The following is an 18,591-nucleotide window of genomic DNA, read 5'->3' on the forward strand; positions in this document are numbered from 1 at the left end:
TAGTGTGATTAAGGCTCTCTGGATATAGGAGGTATTTTTAATTTTGGCTTAATAAAACAACGTAGCGGAAATCCCTTAGGTCTTTGAGTGAATTCAGGCAAAGCTTAAGTTTTGACCATCCCTGCTAATTGTTTCTAGCCAGCTCAGAATAAAGCATTTAAGGAACTTGAGCCTACGTCTAACTCAAAGCTAGGAGTCATGACATTATCTTCAACCTGAGGGCGCCTCTGATCATCTTTGTGTCTTGCTGAATCACTAAAACAGTGAGGAAAGCAATCTTCATGCCTGCTAATATTTGAACTTCTTAAGGTTTCTTATTAAAAAGCACTCCCCTGAAAATGAAATCTGAAACAGGGTCAGCAGAGACTTTATGAGGATTTTATAGTCAGTCTAAGATTTCACAAGGAAAACAGGTACAGGAGATTTTTTTCTTTTAATCAACTAAATGAGATCAGTAAGGACAAATCTCCTCAATGAATGCTTCACTCAGGCTTGTTCTATTGCACAGACAGAATGGGTGGTCTGAAAAACAGGCTAGCAACACTAGAGGGATGGCTCTGCCAGCATTTCCCACTGAAACCATTACAGACTGTGGATGTAAATCCTGACCCTTTTGAGGACAAATTTTCCAAGCTCAAGTTCAAATTTTTAAATTTTTAGCAGCGAGTGTGGAGGCCTGATTTTCAAGAACTAGGGTCCCATCTACACCCAAATTAACAAAGGGTTCAGATTTTTGCAAGACCTCTGTGTAAGTAACTGAAGACTTCTGAAGACCAGCTGGGTGTTACAAGAAGCTGTTTCCATTGTATGAAATAACCTTTTCTTAACCTGGTTCACACCTCGTGGCACAAACACAAGTCTGATATTTCTGCACAAAACTGCAAAAGTCCAATGCTGTAGTAATCTACCAAGGTGTTGTACATTGTGAACAGGTGAGGCTCTGCAACAGGACAACACAGCATTGCAGCAAATGAACAGGTGTGCACTGGAGATTCCTAATATCCGTATGTTTAGATTCCTTCCTACCGTGACCATTTATCACACTACTTCTACGAGCAGCAGAGCTGCTTGAATTTCTTCAGTGCCTGTTTTTACCCAATATTAAAAAAAAAAAGAAAAAAAAAAGAAAAAAAAGAAGGCATCCACCTTATCTTTGCCAGAAGAGGAGGTGGCAGTTCATGACACAGTCTCAGGATGTGCTCACCCAAGAGCAGCCCTGGTCCATGAGGGATTGGTGCTCCTATAACGAGCAGTGAGCAAGAGGTCATAGTTTGAAGCACCAGCTCTACGTGTCAATTATTCTACCTTGCCAGGAAAGAGTAATTAGAGAAAAACTCTCTGATGCCTTTAACTCTCTCTGCTACCCCCACCAGTTCTCATCCATCGACATGAAGACTTCTCTCAGTGATTCATCATGGGAGGGTTGCCTTTCCAAGGGCAGCACTGAGAGGAATTTTCCACTTCTCCCTCCCTTCCATCCACTGTGCACAGCAGCAACCCCATTTCATTACAAGCCCAGGATTCCCATGTCAGTGGCTTCAGATATTTGCTAATAAGGAACAAATAGCTTCCAGGAACAGAAAACACAATGAGTGCATTAAAAACTCTTCTGAGAAAGAAAACTCATCACATGTTTCCAATAGGGAAGGTGAGCTAAAGGTAAGGGCCTGTGGAAAGTTGAATGAAATCCTGGAGGGAGAGAGGGAGGGCCTGTTGAGTGACCAGTAAAAGCACTATCAGGCAGGATGACAGACAGCCAAGAAGCCCAGGCAAATACTGGTTTATCTCCGGGACTTTAAGAAGAAATGTAGGGTAAGTGCATATTTGCACATATTTGACCAAGGGGCACAAAGCATTTCAAAAGGAGTAACTAGAACAACTGAGCTCAGATATATTGCAACAGCACTGGGTTCTAACTGCCCATTTTGCTGTTTTTCCTTGAGAAGCAATTGGAAAATTTCTCTCTGAAGTGACAGGAGGACTTACCTGGTTTAGTAAAGCCCTTGGATTCATGTGTATGTGCATGCACTGCATGCCTATACAATTAATGCAAAGGAGAAATTTTAATTATTACAACCTGTTTGAGCTATTCTAACTAGGTTCAGAGTACCCTCCAAAAAGAGCTAGTAGTTTTTAACAACCTTGTCACTTTAAAGTAAGATGTTTGCTAACTATATTGTTGTATTCATACACATATTACAGCTACATATATACCCATAAAGTTTTATACTAAAGTAAGTTCTCCACGTTCCTTCTTCCAGGTACATATTGTACATGGGGCATCTCTCCGGACCTGGAGTATGGGCATTCCAGCTGCTGAAGACCTGTCATTGAACTGGTTCCACACTGTAATACTTCAGAGCCACCAAGTTCCTCTCTTGAGGACAACATCCTACATCTGATGTCACCTTTTTCTTTGAGGCTGGAGAAACAATGTTGTTTGAAATAACAGCTTTACTTAAAACAAATATTTAAAATCAGAGACATTAGCTCATTCAAATTTCAAAGGACTTGAGAAAAAAAATGCATTTAGGGTAGCAACTGAACCAAGTCAAATCAAATTAACTGACAAAATGTCACCTGTTCTGTGGAAGCTGAATACTGTGTGCTCCCTAAAAGTACGTTTCTGAAATTCGCAGTTTGTTGAATACTTCTAAAGCAATAATTATAATTACACAGCAGAAGATAGGACACAAGTGGCACAGTCTCACTCACGCTACACACTAGCTCCCAAACAAAATAAAGTTCTTTCTATGGATGTCAGTATAAAACACAAAAGCACAGCTCAGACTTGTTTTGAGTCAGCTTGCCATGAAAATGCCATGTGAGAAAAGTTTAAGGCTAAAAACCCTGTCTTTCAGCAGCTGTGAGAACATGTCAGGAATACGCAGAGGATGAATATATTCAATTTAAACAAGAACACAGTCTGAAACTATGAAAAACTGAGTAATAGTAGGAAATCCCATGCTAATTTATCTAAAATGATGACTACTAGTAAAGGCTAAATATCATGATTGATTCTATGACACTGAATTTAAAAATTCTAGTCTAGATTTATCCCTGTTAACAAGAATTATTTGTTTCTCATTGAGTCCTTTAGATAGTCATATGAAGTGGAGAAAATGCGGATGGGATAGGAAGAGAAAGATCCATCCAAAAAGCTCGATACTTCCTAGCTTGTGGTATTTTTGTGAAGCATGTGAATGCATCAGTGAGATTAGACACCCCTGCTATACTTTCATGCAAGCCTCAGTGCCTGTATTTCCCTACTGAGAAGCTGTGAGAAAACTGTTAGCAAAAAGGATTTGACATTTTACTGCTGCTGAGTCAGGCAGGGTTTTCGTGCCTTCCCAAGCCATAGTAGGACAGAACAGCACAACGCAAGCTGACCTACACATTACTCTGTGCACGCAGTGCAAACCCACTTGAAATGCTGAAAGAGCAAAGAGAACTGATAATCTAAACTAAAAATACTTTTTTTATTATGCTCTGATCTCAGCTTTGTAAGGGAGGCTATGGTTTTCTTCCTGGTATTCTAGGGCTGTAGAGCTTGGTGTTTGGCTAAGTTTACAGAAAGTAGTAATCTTCATTAACATTAAAGAAAAATCTAAGTATTGTAGTCATTGAAAATACATCCTATTTTATTATAGCCTAACTACACCAAAGTGTTTATTATATACTATTAACATTGTTGCTGGACATAGCTGACCAAAATTTATAGCAAGCTTTGCAATACCTAATAAATAATAAATCACTATTAGTATATTCTTGATAGGAGCTGTGAATTGTTTGTGGCAATCTGTGAAATTCATTCATTAACAGTACTTGCTAGTGAAAGGATTGTTTACAAAATTAGTGATAGAGAACTCATATTAATATGTCATCTACCTTTGGCTTCCAAAGAAAGTGTTTATTCCTAGGAAAGATATATTTAGTCTTCGCTGTCTGCTCTGTCCTCACACTCACATACAGTACTGTGGTCACAGTATTCACTGTATATCTTTTTTCTACACTGAGAAAAACAAGGAAATGTTATTAGCTTGTTTTAGTGAGGGCAACTGAGTCACCGAGATTATAAAAACATATCAAAAGTTTGTAGCAAGGAAGGCAATAATGGCCTGATAACTCAAGCTACTGCCATATGCACTGGATTTCCTAAAACCCCATAATTATTTTATGTACCTGTTCTGCACTCTCAGTTTTACTCCTTTGGCCAGCTCTGCTGAAAAAAAGCTGATACCACCAGATGCTGTTTCTCTCTAAAATGAGGTAATGCAAGATAATTCTAGACAGACAAAGAGGAGACATTTAATACTGCTTCAGTTAGGAAATATTAATTAAAGCAGTGATCTGCAACTTTTCCCTGGATTGTTCCCACTGAATACAATGACTACCATACTGCTTTACTGTATCTGCTCTTTTACACACATTACTGTGTCTGCAAACTTGGGTGTCCCTGCCCCTAAAGCACGTAAGGACCTATCACCAAGGAAGGAAAATACATGAGTTACAGGAGAGCATGCACTGGGGTCTCTCTACCTTTACATGCAAGACCACTATTAGAGATTAATCTGAATATGGATTTACATTATGGTTCAAGAAATTTTGGGAAAAGGCTTTAGAAAAAACACTTAAAAATAGATTCAGTGATAATAATACTCCACTGATTCTGTTTTTGTTTAAATTCTGTATAACACTGGTTTATTAAATGTTGATAAAATGAGACACATACAACAATATTGAATTATGTTCAATCACACATGCTTATGGCAGTACAAGAATAATTTTTAAACCTAAATGAATGGAATACAGACTCTGTTGTCATAGAATAGAGACTGTTGTCCAATAGGTATTTTGGTGCTATTATTTAAAGAACACTACCAGTAGCAAACTTAAAGCTTCATGGTTACTTGAAATGCAAATGAAACACTATTTCCAAACGAGCCTGCAGTTTCTGGCATTAGCTTTCTGCTAAGTCTGGAAACCTAAAAGATTGACAATACCAGCATTATAGCTTGGGATTCAAAGAAAAAGGAAAATCTGCAATTTTACTAGTCAAATACACAAATTTGATGTTAGCTCAGTCAGCACAGATCAAGTTTCATCACTTGTCCCAGAAAGAAACACTCTTTTGGGAAAAATAATAACTCTTTCAGTCAATTTTCACAAGCTGGGCCCAACAAAAAGAATTAAAAATAGCAAGATAAGACTGATGACAGTAAAGTTTCTAACATAACAATGGGAGAGGCCAGTCTGACTCATCAGCAAAGATAACTGGAAATGGGAGATCAAAAGGCCATATTCAGTCCCACACAATTCCCAGACCTCTCAGTAACTCAATCTGAACACTGTGAAAGCTAAATAAAGACATATCCAATTTTTTATATGAACTGAAGGAACTTGGTAAGATACAAACATAAATTAAATCTCAGGGATACTGTGTACAACATTCACACCCTGTAAGTAAGAACAGCAAGCGTGTCTCAGGCCACAGAACTAACAGGCTCTCACAGTACCTCCTTCAATAATAACGAGTGATGCAGCTGCTGAAGAACTAAGTTGTGTCACTTGGGTTTTTTTGTTTTGTTGAGTTTTGTGTGCTGCAGCTCTGAAGTCCAGCTAAGAGATATTCTAACAAACATCTTCTTTAGCTGGCTAAAATACCAAAATAAGTGTAGATACTAATATCCAGAAGGTCACAGAAATAACATCATACCACTGTGTGATGCCTACACAGATTAAGAATACCCAAAGGCACAGGCAACACATTTAAGTGCAGTGGCCTTGTCAGTAAGCCCAAGGATAGATTAAAATCAGGAAAAAGAAGCAAGGGAAGAATCACATGAAATTTAACCCTTACCCACTCTGACAAATTATTTAGTCCTTAGTCCTTCTAGTGACCATCCAGGAAATCAGAAAAAGAAATTACCTACGTGAAAGAATACATACCACTGTCTGCCCAGCTGCTATGGTCACTGTTTCTAGTTCAAATATCAGGAAGACTCTACCAAAAGACTCTACCAAAAAAGACTACCAGTGGGGAGAACATAATTTGAAAGGGAAAACATATGCTACATTAAAACAACAAAACCTCTCAAAAATCAACAAAACCTCCCCAAAATCAACAAACCAGAAATACCTTAAGTGAACCAGATTAGTGAAAGTTAGAGTGAAGTAAACACTGTAACTTTCCTTCTTTCTGCTACATTAGATGAGTTGTTCCCATCCTGAACTGGGAAGGTACTGTGGTCACAAGGAACCTAGACATGGAGAAACTGGGATGAAAAAGGGAAACAAAATGGGTGCAGGAAGGGAGGTTCCTAGGATAAGAACAAATAGCCTTAGTCTTTGCTCCAAAAAAAGAGGACCAAACAGACAAATACACATTTGTGAAACCAAAAACAAACTCAAGGAACTTAGATGCAAACTGCAATAAAAAGCTCAAAGGACTGTATGTTGTCTAAGAAGGACACTCAAGTGTTAGCAGCAATTGTTTCACAGTCTGCAATGATTAATAGGTCTCAGGCTGCCAAAAGAAGGTTTAATTCCTTTGCATTTTTTAGAAGCCCACCTGGCTACCCTCTGGGAATACGGCTGTCAGGGCAGGAAGCTATAGGCCCAGGTGGCTGGGACAGATTCAGGATGTTTTTAAAATGGTAGGAAAAAAGAGACTAGGAGAGGGTGCATTTTCCAGGCCCACCAGTGGGAAATATTTAGTTAGGATATTTTTATGCTAGCAGCAAAGACACCAACATGGAGCATTAATATTGGTTTTTCTTTCTCCTACTAGATCTTTATGGCATCCAGTTGCAGTCTAAAACAGAGAATGACAATGGTACAGCTGGACAAACCATGCTTCTGGAAATGTACATGTTTGGAAAACCCAGCCTCCAAAAATCTTTCAAGAGCTCTACAAAACCTTCTGCTTTCCCCACCAAGAGAATGAAGACTTCCTCTTTCAGCACCTTTCACGAAGTCTCATCTTCCACAGTTTCAGCTCAAAAAAACCCTCCCAAAACAACAAACCCCAAACCCCACAACCACCAACACTAAAAACTCCACAGAACAAGTGATCAGGTTGCCCATGATTTATAGACACTGTTCCCAGTGTTTCACTGACCCCCTCTCTCTGAGAATTCTCAGTTTTGGAAGCCCATTGTGACAGAAGAAAACCAAAATAAAGTAAGGTGCTGCAATGTTCTGTTTGCCAAATTAAAAACTATTCCTGATAGAAAATCCTCAAATAAGGCAAACAATAATCCCATCTCCAGAGCAAATCCTCATTACCCTACAGTGACCTTGTATGGTGGAAACTGACATGTCTCAGATGATGCTCTAATAATAAAGAGCAGGGTGCCAAATTCACAATGCAAGCTAATATGAGACTGTAACCAGGTGAACAGGTCTTTGGTGTCATTTTGTTAATTTTACAAAATACATTTTAATCCCCATGCTTCAGTGATTATTAAGCCTCATGTCACATCAGTTTTTTCCAGCTTCAAAAATGTAAAAAGACACATCTAACACTTTCTTGTCTTCTAAAACACATTCTTCCACATTCCCATTTAATTTCAAAGCCATACTGACAGTCTTACATTATCATAACTGGTTTCCCAGTATTAAATGTAGTATTTTCAAGGAACATTCTTGAAGACAGATTCTTTTATTTTCCTAGCCTTCCTCCCATCTCCACCATTATTTTTAGAATAATGGACCTGACAAGATAGCAAACCTAACCTGGGATTTTGAGGGGGAGGAATTAGGATGTTGGTTTTTTTTCCCCTTATCTCCTGAAAGTTGGTACTTGTCTGAATCAGGTTTATTTTCAGCCTCTCAGCAAGAGATATGCCAACTCCTGTTTCTGTTGGTGCTTTAAATGCTTTCGGCTTCTTACTGCAAAGTAATTCCCACATCTTTACTGTACAGCCACCTCATGCCCTTTGTGGGAGCCTGCTTTCACTCATCTGCAGCCCTTGCACCAGTCCAGTTCAAAACCAGGTTGTTGTCTCAATCTGTCAGTTTTAAAGTTCATGTTCAAGGACTTAAAAAAGCCCCAAGAAAACTGACACCACTAGCTGAAAGAGCAGAGGGCCAAAGAAAACTCTCAACTTCCAATCCATGAAAGAGTGATTATTCTAGAATGTTTTTGAATGAAAATTAAAATTGCAATGTTTCCTTTCAAGGCATGAGCTTCTAAAATGGAAGCACACTATTACTGGCAAAATAAATGATTTCTAGTCCTAAGACACAGTACTGTTGAAAACCCACCTTTCTGGTAAGTGTAATTGTTTGAGAAATTGTTACACTTGATACAATTATAGAAACAAATTGTTAAATTCACCACAGAGTAGAAGAAATTTTCCAACTTTTGATAGATTTTGGACTGACTCAGCAGCAGCTCTTACAGTGATTTCCAATTTGGGACACATCTTTATTTCCAAACCAGATGAAAAAAATGCTTTCTCAGAAATAAAGATACAGCAATTACTTTTAAAATACTGGAGAACACACTTTTTCCACACAATATACATGGTACAGTTTCACTTTGCTACTTTCAACATTCACAGTAAAATACTTTTTCAAATAATCTAAGTGCACCTTAGAACCATCAAGTGCCAGTTAATTTTGCTCCGCAGAAATATAAGATACCAAACCCCAGATGAGGTCCTCTCTCTTTGTTCAGACTTGCCCAAGCACTTCTGCACTACATCAGTGCTGAAAGAGGTTTCTTGAAAAGCTTAAAGCTTCAATTTTGGTCAGTTCCAACCGAATCTCTATACTAAGGAACAAACACAAAGCTCCTGGGCTCTACAGCTGCCGGATAAGACACTGATCATCAGGATATCTTGTATGGCAAAGATGCCATAATGCCCTTTAGGTTCAGGATATGTGTTGTAGGTAAGACTTTCCTCTTCAGACAGATTGTCCTGAATGTTTACAGTCACTTAGATTTGTGGAGAAGGAACCGTGAGGAGACCAGTTGGCTTGATCTTGTTGATTCCTCCATCTAGGATGCAGACCCTTGGGTACTTGTTTTTCACTAGATGAGCTGCAAACTGAAACAAATGTATCATTAGCCCACTGCATATCATAGTCCTTAAATCGCAATAACATTAAGTAAGGCAAATTAAACAAAAAATATCAGACCCTTGAAGTTCTTTTTTTTGCACCAACTAGTCCAACACAGGAGCCCAGGCCAGTGTGTTGAAACAGCTGGGATGAATTTTGTGGTCATGAAAGTGTCACACTAATAACCTTGAACTTTATTTATCTCTGCTTAGGCAGGATTTTACCTCATCCTAAAAGGACTGCTTAATCTCAGGGCAATCACTGGAGCCTCTCTCAAAGCATGAACTAACAGATATTTTTCTGTGTGTTAATCTAACTCCCAGCTGTTTCCTGTAGGTTCCCAAATGTTCAAGCATCACAGTTTGAGGGTATAGTCATTTGCTTACCCTGTCAAACTCATCCGATGTGACTTGATCTCACAGCTGTCAGAAATGAAATTGGGGTCTATCATCTTTAATCTTCCCTGCTCCCACCAATCTGCCCACAGGCAGGTTAAATAGTGCAAGCAGGTGTACCCCCACCACTGAAAGCCTCTCTCCTCAAATAGTTCATGCCATAAACACAGCAATTGCCACTTTCCACATAGTAACTTTGTGAAACATTATTACAAAGATATTTTGTATATCAAAACAATAATGATAAAAAAAATCAAAATTGTGTTTCAAAACACCAAAATCCAACCCAAAGGAACAATATTTTGTGCATTACAGGTCAAACTTGCCTTCTATACACTGACTACAATTCATTAAAAAGCAAGCACCAAAACAGACTAATCAGTGAGAAATTAATAGTTTTACTTAATTTCCAGTAGCTGTGATAGATTGCTCTGCCATCCCAGTCTTTGAGACTGTTGCTTTAAACTTGGCTGTCAAATCAGAAACCATTTGTAAAATCACTGAGTGCTTCCAATGGGCTATGTAAAAATTTTGCTTTTCCCTTTTTGACTCTTTAAAATAATTAGTGATGCTATTTGAGAACCTGCGCAAGCGTGATGTCCAGATAGCTAACTTTGCTCAAACAAATAAATTCCCAACTCAAGAACAGCTGTGGGCACCCCAATCAAACTCACTACATGGGATTTCTTTTTTCATTTACTTTCCTTCTAATTACCTGTTACAGTGTAACAGATACTGAGGCAGAACTAGATGTACTACACAATTACCTGTAAACATTTTGGCTGTTAAATTTATTTCAGGTAGTTGCCCAGAGAAGACCAAAGGGAAGTTCAATTATCTCTTTCCCCATCAGTTTGGGTTATTCAGTATAGGAGTCAAAGAACCAACTAAAAAAATCCCCACAATCAGGGAATCAAAGCAGCTGACAGTAAACTTACACCATATATGGATGTCAGCTTTCATGAGCAAAGTAAATGCTATGCTTTTAGAAAGGTTCTTGGGTGCACAGGTGGTGTAATATGCACAGAGGCATCACTAGAAAAGTCCAAATACCTCTTGCTATAATCACAGTCCATAAAGATGTGGTGTACAGTAAAAGAGACAAAGATAGCACTCAGCTATGCATACCATGAACTACAAAAGTAGTTTCTATTCCTAGTGAAATACTCCTACCAGACACCTCGACTTCACATGGACTTACCTGTCACCTCACAGTGCTCTCCACCTGCGACTAATGGACAGTGCTCTGTCTTGGACACCAACACTGCTCAGGGCCAGCAGAAATGAAAAATGGCAACAAGCGTTCAGGCTGGCAGGAAGCAGCTCCATGTTATTTCCTGAGTACAGCCTCCCATGTGCCAACAGAGATGTTCCACTCTCTGACTACTGATAACTTTAAAATGCTGAAAACAAACTGTAAACTCTGCTCCACGTGTTTTGAATGCCCTAACTCTAATACATTCAAGGTAATCTTAAAAGAGAATACACAAACAAATGCCTTGTACTTGGGGTTTGAGCATAAAGGCCTGTGTCCCACTGTATTTTAGAACTGTGTCAGTAGCCAAGTTATGTAAAAGTAATTTTCTTCACTGCATATGACGAGGTTACTTTAAAACCTTATAGTAAGGAATTTGTTGCTTCTTGCAGGGCCTCTGGGAAGAAAGCAGTGCAAAATCTGGGGCTGGTAGCAAATGATGGGCAGAAAGCACAAGAGCACAAGATGATATACCATAAGATGAACTTCCTATTTTTTTTTTTTTTTTAAGTTGTCACAGAAGTGTTTTCTGTTGTCTGCCTAGTTTAAGTGAGAAATGCTGCAAATACGGCTCAAAATATTGAACATCCAGCCAGGGAAAAACCACTGAGCAGGAAACGTACTACTATCAGTACCTCACCACTGTGGGAGTTAGCTGTGACTCAGGGCCTAGAGGCACATTGACATAAGCTGAGAGCTGCCATCCAACTCCCAATATCAGCCACCAAGAGCTTTGCACATACATCTGTCCAGGCAATGCATAGAAGACTCCAGGTTTAAGTCACATGGCAATAGGGCTTGATCCAATTAAAGACATTCTTAGTTTTACCTTCTGCGTCCCTCCATTTTTTCGCTGAAAGTAGAAACAGTAACTTTTGGTAAAGCGTAGACTTAGAAATAGCCTCTTACTAGCCTAGCAGTCTCCCTTATTTAAAAGTTTGACTTTTTATAGTTCTGTTCCTCTGTATGTGTCTGTGCCACCCTCTCCCAGACAGAGGAGCCTGTCTGTCGCAGACAAGAACAGGAACTTGTTCACCATGTTTCTGAAATGTCCCATCATCACCTGGTATCTTGCCTTGCCAAAATACACTCTATGAAGCCAGTATTTTCAAAACACAGGGGAGTGTTATTTCTGGTGTATGCACTGATGGAGAAGAAGGACTATTTGAAATAGCTACTTAGATTTTCTCCCCAGTATGACCCTCAGTTATGCCAAATATCAGTAGCCTGAATCCAAGAAATAAAGATAAAAAACAAGGTTACCTAAAAAGCTGAAAAAAAAGGTAAAATCAGTGATCCTAAAAGAACAAACTTCATGCATCAAAAAAATCCCAAGGTGCTCTTCTGAATGAATACCCCAGACTTTCTACAACAGAAACTGCCATCTTGGCATGCATACAGGGGCTCTATTTGCTTTATAAATGCAATCATGAAGTATCAACTAGAAGTTTACTAACAGGCTCCTGAATATATAATTTGTAATTTACTAAATAATCCAATTTACAAAGGTGCTGTTAAGACTGAAAATAACATGGTGAAGAGATAAGCACATGGGTTCCATCATCCTTAGCAACCTGTAAAGCACTCACATTTTAAAGAGCGATGTACTGAAACATACAAAGGTAGTGTACAATTGAATTTCCATTATACAGAAATATATTTCTGTAAATAAACTGTCCTTTATTAAAGATTAAACTTTCTCAATTTTATCAAATGTTTGTGTTGACATAACTTCTGAAATACATCTTTCCCCATACCACCAATGGATCACACTCCTCTGTAATGCTTTTGTTTTCATTTAGACAAGAAGACTACTTGGGGGAAATGAGAGTTGTTTCCATCTGAGGAAAGGCTTTAAGGGATACTACTACAAGACTTTAAGCTTTTTACTTCCTGCTTCAGATGGTCTTTCCTCAAAATGAGATTCCCAAATTCAGTTGCTGTGTTTTCTCTGGTTGCATCTAATGTTTAAACTGAACTTCCAAACTGAAATTCTTCTTGCTGCTTTCACAGCAAATATTACATATGAAAGGATGAATATGTGAGAAACATTGTTTAATGGCTCCAATATGATGACTTTGCTGAAGACTTTGGAAACACAGTTCCTCTGTTAAGCAATGCATCCATCAATTCCAGATTAAACACCCTTCTTGGTGAGCATAACTAAGCCAGGAAGTTGCAATTTGCATTTGAAAGTAGTCATTTAAGACTCTTAATGCAGATACAAAAAGTCAGGCTTTCAAAGACAAGATCACAGAAAATTCATACCAAAATTAGGGCAAATATTAAATATTTTATCCTGTCTTGGTGACGGTCTCAATATAAACAGCATAACAGGACTGCTCCTTTAAGCACTATCAAGAACCTTAATGATCTGCACATTGCAGAATTTATCAAAATGTTTCTACTACCCTGTTCCAAGCAGCAAAGTAACAGCTTTCAAGTGCTGCATGTCTTATGCCAGGCACATCACGTTTTCAGACTGTCTACAGCACAGAGTCTAAGAACACAACAGCTTGAGCAGCCCCACTCCCAGCACCCTTCGGGCCAGCCACGAGGGTTGCTATGTACACATTATTCACTTTCACAGACATTCTTGTGACAGGCTTTAATTAAAGGGCACGCTGGGAGGGAAGGAGGAGTAACATACTGCACCAGAATACCAGAAAAGATTGCTGTGACAAGTGTTACCATGGTATAAATATTAACAGCATACTCTGAAAGAGTCAGAAGAAAAACAGAAGTTGGAGGAGAAATATCAACCGAATTTTGTATTATTCATTCATTGCCACAAGATTATTTCTAGTTTTCTACTTGTAAACTCATGCTACACAAACCTCTCAGGAGCTGCAGGCTATTTTGCTGGGTGATTTCAGTCCAAGAGCTCACCTACACCTCTCTGAAAGCTCAACAGTCAAAGTGATCAGTCTGCAACTTTTTTAACAACACTCTCCATATGCCAGAACACAGATCCAATACACAAGATTATTTTTAGTGACCTACTTCTTATATTAAAGAGTTCCAGATAAATGAAATGACACTTTAACACCATGGAAAAGATAGGAACCTAAAACCTCCCATACCAACAAAACAGTGCCTAGTTGTTGGTTATGGTATTACCATAAACTGAATGGAAGTAAAAAAAAAACCACAGAAAGGACAACTTGGTGCAAACACATACTAAGGGGTGGGAGGGGTGGAACATAGAACCAATCACTCTAACAAGATCAAGGGAAAATTCTCTACATGAAGATCTGGCCAAAGTGGAACACTTTCCATTCTATCACAAAAACACAGCAGTAATTTAAAGGACATACATGCAAAGATTTGAAAATAAGCCTACACAAACAGGTATTTAATAGCTGGTTTCGGAATAAGTTTTACTGAGAACAAAAGTAAGAGTAAACTGTCAAATTTCTTCAGGTAATAAATTTTAAACACCTGTATTCTAAATTTTCTACCTAGAAATTATATACATTAAAAAAATACCCAGTTGAAAGTGAGCACTTGACAATTAAAGTCAGTTGCCAAGATTTAGCTGCTGTAACACAGCTAATTTATACTGACTAAAATAAATGCAGTGCACACATTACAGTTGAATGGAATGTAAAATGAAAATGCAGAAAGAAAATTATTTTATTTTTCATTCAACAGAAAATAAAAAAGCTGTTAGTGAACAGAAATACAGGATTTTGAAAAGAGGTGTAACAGCTGGCTTGGATATAAAAAGAGAAAGTATGAGTCTTTGTGAAAGATTCTACCTCCTCCCCCCACGTCTAAGGGTTGCCCGAGATCTTGAATAATGGTCAAAGAAGTATTTGATAGCGAAAAACATTTCTTTGTGATTTGCAGTACTTTTTCCTAACACTACCTAAAATGCAAGTTTTGTCCAGTTTCTACTCAAACTCTACTCAAACCCTCCTGCAGCAGTCAGTCATTCAGTCAGTCAGTCCTCTTCAAAGGCTGGTTCAGATACAGTTTAGAGAAAAGCAAAACAACATTGCTCCAGACAAGCAGCACGGATATTCTAACTGCCAAATTCACCAGCACCATTCTAGCTGGTATATCCTTACACAAGGTCCTGAACCTCTAACACTATTTATAGGTCATTACCATCTCTATTTCAGTTACCACTATTTCCAATTCTCTGAACTGGAACACCAGGAAACACAAAACACTCTGTCAGAGCTGAGAAACAGCCCAACTTCTATGTTATAATGCAATAGCTCTGAGCAACATGGATACAACCAAATCCAAGCTCCATCAAGGACAAGAGTACTCTTTCAGAGGTGCAGTCTACAAGGAGTATAACAACAGCTGAGACAGAAGTCTGGAGAAAGTCTGGAGCCTGACAGCACCACTCCAAGATTCAGGTTAACCATTCTCCCATCCTTCCTGTCCTTAGAGATTTCCCAGATGATTGAAAAGAGCTGACTTCCTGCTTGCCAGCATCTCTCAGACATATTTTCATAGGTAAAGCCAAGGACTCCACAATTCCTCATTCCAGAAGGATCCAAATCTCTGCGTAGCAAGGCACACAGACAGGCCAAACAACACCTACATCAAATGAACAACTAAAATTTCCAATGACCGCTACCATTGGTCTCAGTAAAAATTAACAAAGAGAACCTAGTTTGGAGTTTTGGAATTAGCCTGTTTTCCGTGGCGCTTACTTCAGAGGAGGAAAAGAAACACGCAAATTCTGCTCCGAAGATCCATCTTGCATTTTGCCCCGTCCTCTTTCATACCTGGCTGGAACAGTGAGAGATTTAGGTCATCACTGCTGTAGCTGAGGCACTCAATGCACACGAACCAAAGCCAGGGTCAGGGGCAGAATTACAACAGCACAACACAACTCCTGGCTGGCAGCCCAAGTGTCTCTCTTGGGCTGTGTGAAGAGCATGTACTGGCAACAGCAGCTGGGCTGCTTTCTCTCCATGAAGGAAAGCATGCATACATTATGCATGTTACAGTAATAAAAAGGGCTAAATGTATGGAATAAAATAATGAAGACTTAACCATGTATTGGGTTGAGTTAAAACCAGAAGGACTGTTGCTGATTAACTAAAACCTTTCAAACTTTTCAAAATACAAGCTTAATCTCTTCCTCTTTAAAGGCAACAAGGAGGCTCTGATGATTCCAGTAGCCAACGAGTCTGAATGCAGATGGAATGATGGGGCCTTAACAAAGAAACATGAAAGCCATTCTGTGAATCATACGGGGCCCCTCCATCCCTGCAAAGAGAAGGGTTTCCATTCCAATTGTTCAGTCACTTTTCTGCAGAAACTATTTACAAAGAAACAGAGTTTAAAAGATGTATAGTGGGAACATCTCCAGAAGTTTATTGTCTAATTTCTATTTACTCACACTCCACAAGTTTTATTAGGCCCGTCCAACTAAATATATATGTCTTTAGAAGCACAAGTGCACCTGTCCTTTAGTATTCTATGCAATACCTAATCTTCAGATCACCCTATGAAGTTTCCTAGGTATCCATTTGTAGTTTTAAGACAAGTTTATAACAGAAGAAATCATGCAAGAACTTGCTTATCTGGCAAGGGGTTTTAAAAAGGCCTCAGGAAGATGACAATAAAATCACACAAATTCAGCAGTAACCAGACACTGTAACCTATGTGTCTCAGTCTTCATACAAGAAAAAATGCATTTTTGATAGTGTGCTGGGAGAGAAAATGCTATATGCTATTTTCATATAGAAAAAAAAATTTCTTTTTTCCAAGCTAAGAATATGTTATACAAAAAGAATTCTGAATTTGACCCTGTCCCTCTTGCCTTGAAAATGGTCAGAAAGATCTCATGGAAAATCAGAACTTCTTGTCTTTGTTTTGGAGATGATTCATGTACTTTATCTATTAGCTATTGCAATGCAATAAGAATGACTGCCTCAGTAACTTGTAGAGGTTCTCTAGACAATATATTTACAGCAGCATAACTTATCTAGACAAAAAGTAATCAATGTAACAATTAGAATTTACAATTTAGAATTTGTTTCCCAGCTATAAAGACATATGTCTTTCAAGTTTTGACTTACAACTTATCTTTTTCCAAGCAAAATATAAATAAGTTACTAATTATTAGACAGATTAAAGTGTCCTGTATATTTTATTCTGTTATAGCATTTAGCTGACAATAAAGCACATATATTAAACCACTGGGGAAAGCACGCATTTATTAAACAACCAGAAGCAGAAATTTGCCACTATCAAAATTAAGTTGCTAGGGAATGATTTAGTGTCAGGTAAGGTATTTCTCCTGTTCTAAATTCAGTTAACATTGCGGTAATATAGGCAAAAGTTTGAAATGGAAACAGATAATGGCTTAGCACCTCAAAGCTGACTGAAGGAGGGAAGATGAAGCAATGTCACCTTTCCACAAAAACATCCAAAGTAATCCCTGTCCTACACATGCATAACTATAATCCACCTTTTTACTTGCTGTATCTCTGAAAGTGACAAAAATCAGGAGACGTGTTATTTGTCCTAGACCAAAAAAGAAGCTACAGTTGAACACCTGTTGCCTATTTAACTATTATATTCCCAACTGTAATGATCCCTTGACCATAATGGAATTTACAACGTGCTTACCTGCCTAAGGATGTGGGAAAGGGGAATTCAATTCACTTAGGAGATGCTGCCACTTAACATATCCAAAAGTTACATATAAAAATAGAATCTGGTTGATGAACTCCAGCATAATGCCTTTTATGTGGAGGTTTCCCACTGTTTTCAGAGACAAACAAATATCTGCTCTGTTAACAAGTGCCCAGGAAAACCTAGAAGAAAGGCTGGCACCATGAGAAGCAGCCTAAAGGAAGGAATATTCTCCAGAGAGGTGTGAGCCAAACACCACCACATGATACCCCTTTTACAATATTTTTATGCTGCTAATGGTGCATTTAGTAAGGCTCTTGTACATCAGCCAATATATTAACTTCTAGAGGTAGTAGCATCAATGTCTTATCATGCAGGATTACCCTGTTTTAATTCCGTCCTAAGGAAGTGTTCAACTAGAGCCAAAGCTGTCATATCCAGAGGCACTACGAGACATTGCTGGCTTCCCTATCCTCTTGCTGGAACAGTGTTGTGGTGAAGTTTTCAGTTTTCCCTCTCACATCTCAAACTCTAGACAGCATTTTCTTTCCAATTCAAATTTTTTATCATTGAGCACCAAATCAAATGCAAACAACAGAAACAGAAATGAAGTGCAAAAAGACTTTTTCTACAGGTCTGTTCAGTGTACGCCACTTTGATTTTAAAATTATTTTTAAGTGATGCCAAGTAGGCTGCTCATAGGAAGCATAATTGAAAGATTCAACCTTCTAACTACAAACAGACCCATATACAATTAGTGTTTTTTCACACTTAGCCCTGCCTCTCAGTCCTATATAAATTTAAACTGAACATATCACACTGCCAATCTCCAAATTTTTAGTGAAGTAAATATCAGTGAGCATTTCTGAAGAATGCTCCTTTATGGCAGAGGGTATACAATTTTTGGCTCATCCCATTTAATCTGGAAATACATACCTCTTTTTGGAAAAAATACATTTAAAGTTGGGCATCTTGTAATGTGGACAAAAATTGGTTTTGTTTCCATGCATTAACTTTTAAATTTTTTTCCTATGATTGGATTACCTAGTAAAATTTAAAAAGTAGTAACTATTGTTCTTGTCAAACCTTGAGCTACATAGCTTGGGCATGAAGAGTGGCAGACAGTTCTATGCAGCCATGCAGAGTAAAACTGAAACTGACCTTAAAAAATTACCCACAAAAGAAAAAGTTTTATCAGCACAGTCAAATTGAAGCTAGTTCTATATGTATTTTAAGGGTGTGATAGAAGTGGCGAGTCCCTAC

At 38.3% G+C, this 18,591-nt stretch overlaps 1 protein-coding gene across 3 annotated transcripts in view; it reads right to left on the reverse strand.

The window, feature by feature from the left end:
* TBCK (TBC1 domain containing kinase) overlaps positions 1–18,591 on the reverse strand; it is a 112,247-nt gene that overhangs the window by 8,238 nt on the left and 85,418 nt on the right. Inside the window, exon 24 of one of the 3 annotated variants that reach the window (XM_017736750.1) lies at positions 7,541–9,056. The exons of 1 other annotated variant lie outside the window; for it this stretch is intronic. In XM_017736750.1, coding sequence (XP_017592239.1) covers positions 8,946–9,056 — 111 coding nt within the window. In that variant the 3' untranslated portion in view covers positions 7,541–8,945. Of the gene's footprint in view, positions 1–7,540; positions 9,057–18,591 lie in introns of those variants that run through there. One more of the 3 variants, XM_008635604.2, reaches the window with a different exon arrangement.

Source organism: Corvus brachyrhynchos, unplaced genomic scaffold, assembly GCF_000691975.1.
Source record: "Corvus brachyrhynchos isolate BGI_N302 unplaced genomic scaffold, ASM69197v1 scaffold175, whole genome shotgun sequence".
In the NCBI taxonomy this organism is placed as follows: Eukaryota; Metazoa; Chordata; class Aves; order Passeriformes; family Corvidae; genus Corvus; species Corvus brachyrhynchos.